This window comes from Asparagus officinalis, chromosome 8 (genome assembly GCF_001876935.1).
Source record: "Asparagus officinalis chromosome 8, Aspof.V1, whole genome shotgun sequence".
Taxonomy (NCBI): Eukaryota; Viridiplantae; Streptophyta; class Magnoliopsida; order Asparagales; family Asparagaceae; genus Asparagus; species Asparagus officinalis.
The window spans coordinates 7,603,084-7,607,935 of record NC_033801.1 but is presented as its reverse complement, the minus strand read 5'-3'; the positions used below and the strand labels follow the sequence as shown (position 1 = coordinate 7,607,935).

Sequence of the window (4,852 nt, the reverse complement as noted above, 5' to 3'; positions counted from 1 at the left end):
ATAGTGCTGTAAAGTTTAGCAAAAATCCACATAATATTTTAGAAACCACAAGTAAACAACTAAAAATTTTACAAAAAAATCACTAAAAGTTTTACAAATTGCAAATAATCCTCAAAAGTTTAGGAACTGCCCGTGATACCCTAAAATTTTGCAAAAACCCTAGAAGCTATAGAAATTATAAATAGCCCCCTGATTTTTTATAAAACCCCTGAATATTTCATGAGTTGTGAATAACCCCCGAAAGTTTTGTAGAAAACCCTCTGAAAGTTTTAGAAATTGCAAACGGCCTTCCAAGATTTGCAAAAAGTGCGTGGAAGTTACATAAATTACAAGTACCTGCTAAAAAATTTGCAAAAAAACTGGTAAATTTGTAAAAATTGCACTAAAATTTTCTAAAAACCCTAAAATTATAAACTGCAAATAACCCTGGAATTTTTAGAAATTGTAAATAACCTTCTGAAGTTTTGCATAAAAACCCCTATAAGTTTCAAAAATTACGAATAACCTTATAGATTTCTGCAAAAAGCCCTTATAGGTTTTAGATTTTGCAAATAACCCCAAGAAATATTTGCAAAAAACCCCTATAAACTTCATGTTGTGCAGTTAACCTAAAAAATATTCGCATGGATGCATGTCATCAGATGTGTAAGCCAAGACAATGAGCAATTGAAAAGCAATACGATTCCATGATGGATCGTTTTTATTCTTTGGACAACAAGATCGAAGCACATCAAATCCAAGCTCTAACAAATCCAAGCTCCAACATCGAGTCCCATGACAAACCGCTCATGGTCTATTTGTAGAACTCAATCATACAATTATTGGCAAAACCGTAGATGACTTCGGAACTAGAGAAGCCTGCTCGTTTGGCCAAGGAGTGAAATTCCTTCTCGGTTCTCTCTTTACCACCGGGATATTTGACCATCACGACGAGATCCAAGAAGATCTCTTCTTGATTTGCCATAATCGGCTTTGGGTCGACCGGAATCATGCTATTCATTATGATCACCTTGCCGTCCTCCGGCAATGCCTTCCAACAATTCCTCAGTATCTTGATGCAATCTTCATCAGTCCATATGTTTAGAAACCACTGAAATATTTTGGAATTAATGCACATATATGTTTTTATATGCTACAAATAGATGATAATATATTTGGATATATTTTACGATAAATTTCACAAAACACTCAAATAAGTTTGAAGGTTCTTCACTTAACCCCAAAAAACATATATTTTACGATAAATTTCACAAAACACTCAAATAAGTTTGAAGGTTCTTCACTTAACCCCAAAAAACTTTAACATTTTCACTTAACCGGGCCTGACGGTAAGTTCTTTCATCAAAAAAATAAAAATAAAATAAAAAAAATAACACCGTTTAATTCCTAACGTGTCGCATGTATATTGTGCTGTCAAACCCCACCTTCTCTCTCTCATGTTTGCTTTCAGATCCGAGCTCCCAGTCCCCATGGGATCAAGTGAAGAATATTAGAATATTTTGGGGCTTTTTTGGATTTTCCAACCTTATTGGAGGTTAAGCAAAATTTTTGAACGTTAACTAAGTGAAAAATGCCAAGTCTTTTATTTATAATATTATACTTTTAGCAGCTTCACTTGTCTAATAATCATACAAAAATGAAGTCAATGTCATATATAAATATAATAGTAAAATTCAGTTTTTTATTTATTATTATAGATATTGGACCCTTAAATCTTTTAAAAATTTTAAAACTCAAATAATGGAAATTTCTGTTTGGTCCTCCAATTCATATAAGTTTACTCTAAATTACTTTCTCTATTACATTTTTTTTCCGAACATCTTAACTATGATTAGGTTAGTGATTACTCCCATACAGTATACTATTGTCATACCTTTATTTTGTTCATTTCCCTCAAAATCACAAATTTTCTCTCTTCCATTTTATTGAGAGTTCGGTAGGGAGGATAAGATGACCATTTAAGGAAAAAACCTGTAGGAATTTTTTGTTCGTTCAAACTATAGTGGTTCTCTTATCCGGCGTATTAGTAATTTCCCCATTACTTGGAAGTGTCATGCTATGGAACTTCTCAATATATCTTTTTCTTCACTACACAACAACAACAACAGCAACAAAAAACAACAAAAAACAAAAAAAAACAAAAAAACAAAAACAAAAAAACAAAAAAACAAAAAAACAAAAAAACAAAAAAACAAAAAAACAAAAAAAAATCTTACTTAATTGAAGAAATGACCCTCAGGCTAAATAAATATATATCCCTCTTTAAATAATTTTTTTCCGAAAAGATTTTCACATTAGACAATATGAAAATAAACCACTACCCTTTCATTCTCGATCTTCCCACCCTCCCCCTAAAATATTTTGAAAAAAAATTATTACAAAATATGAAAATAGATTTATCTTTTTTTTTTACCTGAGGTGTATAATTTTCATCATCGTGTGGTTACGTGAGAAATTTTTTGGTGTTTAACGAGGAAACGAAGCATTTGCAGGTTTCATAGGAAGCACCCAAAGCTACTGAGGGCTTTGTAAAATGTACAACTTTTCAAAATTTGTTTGATATAAAATGATTAAAGGCAACTCACTTTCATTAAGATGCCATCTCCGCTCGGAACACTCTCAAATATATCTCCGGTAACGTGCTCCACTCCTGCATCACCAAAATCACATCTTAATAAAAAATGTCAAACTCATGCTCAAAATTAAGGGAGAACAAAATTGTGAATAGTGCTCAACACAATCAAATCCATTATTGAAAATGAAAAACACTCAATCAAATCCAAATTAAGGTTAATTCTATGGGCCGGGAATTACTGCTTATGTTTATGATAGACACTTGCGTGTGTGTGAAGAAAAAAAAAACTATATTAGCCGGCAACTCATTTTTCTATATGATTTTGAAAGAAATAAACAAATGATAGGATTCATCAAGTAAGCCATATGGAAAGAGGTGGACCTTATCATTATTATATTTTGACATATCATTTTATGAAATGAGCTTCTACTATCCAATATCTTATACCTGGAATTGGTTCAGCCTCAGAAATGACATGAGGGAGATCAAAGTTAATCCCCTTTATATGGGGATGCTTCTGGAGTATCATCTTGAGGGTTCCTCCAACACCTCCACCAACATCCACGAGCACCTTTAGATCATCAAAACCCTTGTAGGTCTCGAGGATTTTCTTGGTTAAGATGGTTGAGTAGTTCTTCACCCCTTCGTTGTACACTTTATTGGCCCTTGGATCTGTGCCAAGATACTCGAAAGCGCCCATACCGTGGGCCTTGATGAATGGGATGCCTCCGTTCAACACTGCATCCTTCAAATAATACCTATTGTAGATTTTCATATTTAATTGTCAATAGATTAGTCAAACCATAACTTGTTAATTTGGTACATGGGAATGAGTGGGAATGGAATGCTCATTGGCACTTCTCATTCATTAATATCAAACATGACATCTTTTTTGAAGCTAGAACTCTCATTTCCCACCTCTCCTCCATTCCTACTTTTTTTGTGAGAATTGACATTCCCAATAAGTTGGTAGGGAATGAGGAAAAATTAAATTAAATACCAAGTATGTCATGATTGGTTATTAATTGCCCATAATAAAATTAAAAATATTTTTCATTCTCACTTTAATACCTAATCACACCCAAACATGATAATGTAAATGAGCATTTCATTTCCACACTCATTCTATTTTGCTTCACTACTTTCTTACTTGATTCAATTCCCACATTACAAAACGAGGGGAAAAAAAAGAAGAAGGGCCATGCATCTAATGAAGTGCTTATTTGCTAATTGGATTTGTGAATGAAATTTAACTCAGCTGCTCGACATCAACATAAATTTAACTCATGCTCAACGTCTTATTTAACGCAATATTGCTAATTAAACAAGAAAGAAATAGACACACATACCAGCTCTCCATGAACACTCTGTCCTGGTGCATAGCCATAGCCGCTATAGAAACCCCATCCTCATTCTTTGCCAGGTACTTCACCACCGGCGCAGCCCCATACTTCCTCTCCACCCCTCCGTCATCCCTCGCCTCCACGGTGCAAGTCAACACACTGTAACTCGCCAGCAGCCTCATCATCCTGTCGAGCATCGACGCAGCCTCTGGATTTTTGGTCGGCAGCTGAGCAGCGATCTCTCCGGGGGACAAGGAAGCGCCGGGACCCGCCTTGGCGATGATGTCGAAGATGCCGAGATCAATGGCGGATGTTAGGGTCATGGGAAGGACGGAGAAGGAGACTAGTTGGTGAGCATAGATGAAAGCGTCCTCGTCCGTGGTAATTTGGGGAGCTAGGGTTGTCAAGTTCTGGACCGTACCCATTTTTGCTGAAAAGTGCGGGGAGAGAGGGAGAGAGAGAGAGTGTGTGTGTGAGAGTGAGCGGGAGAGAGTTAATTAGGTGGGAGGAGCGAGGTATCATGAGTGGTTTTTATAAGAGGTTTCGGGAAAAAGATTTCCTTCTAGAGCCTGTTTGGTTATTTCCAAAAAAAAATCGGAAATGGAAAACTCCCTCTTGAAATGATTTCAGCACATTTCAAGAGTTTTCCCAGTTTTCTTTTTTTGTGTTTGTTATGCAGAGAAAACTCCACATTTCACTGCCAAGTCACACAAACAGACAAAAAAAAAACCTCCATAGTAACAGTGCCTTGATTTCTATTTCTTATGTTTGTTTGAGAACAAGAAAAAGGAAATGAGAAACCAGGGTATTAAATATTATGTATATGTTTTATTCTTCTTCACTATTCTAATTGTGCTTTTACTAATTAATAATTCAAAGAAGTGACATTTCCCAGTGTTTTCAGAGGTTTTTGTTGTGAAAACACATTTCTTGA

At 35.2% G+C, this 4,852-nt stretch overlaps 1 protein-coding gene across 1 annotated transcript; it reads right to left on the bottom strand.

The window, feature by feature from the left end:
• LOC109820654 (caffeic acid 3-O-methyltransferase-like) lies at positions 663 to 4,406 on the bottom strand. The gene is made up of 4 exons (XM_020386833.1): positions 3,925 to 4,406; positions 3,023 to 3,333; positions 2,586 to 2,650; positions 663 to 1,090 (listed from the first exon to the last, which is right to left on the bottom strand). Exons 1-4 carry the CDS (start codon positions 4,341 to 4,343, stop codon positions 794 to 796), a joined length of 1,092 nt encoding a protein of 363 aa, XP_020242422.1. The 5' UTR covers positions 4,344 to 4,406; the 3' UTR covers positions 663 to 793.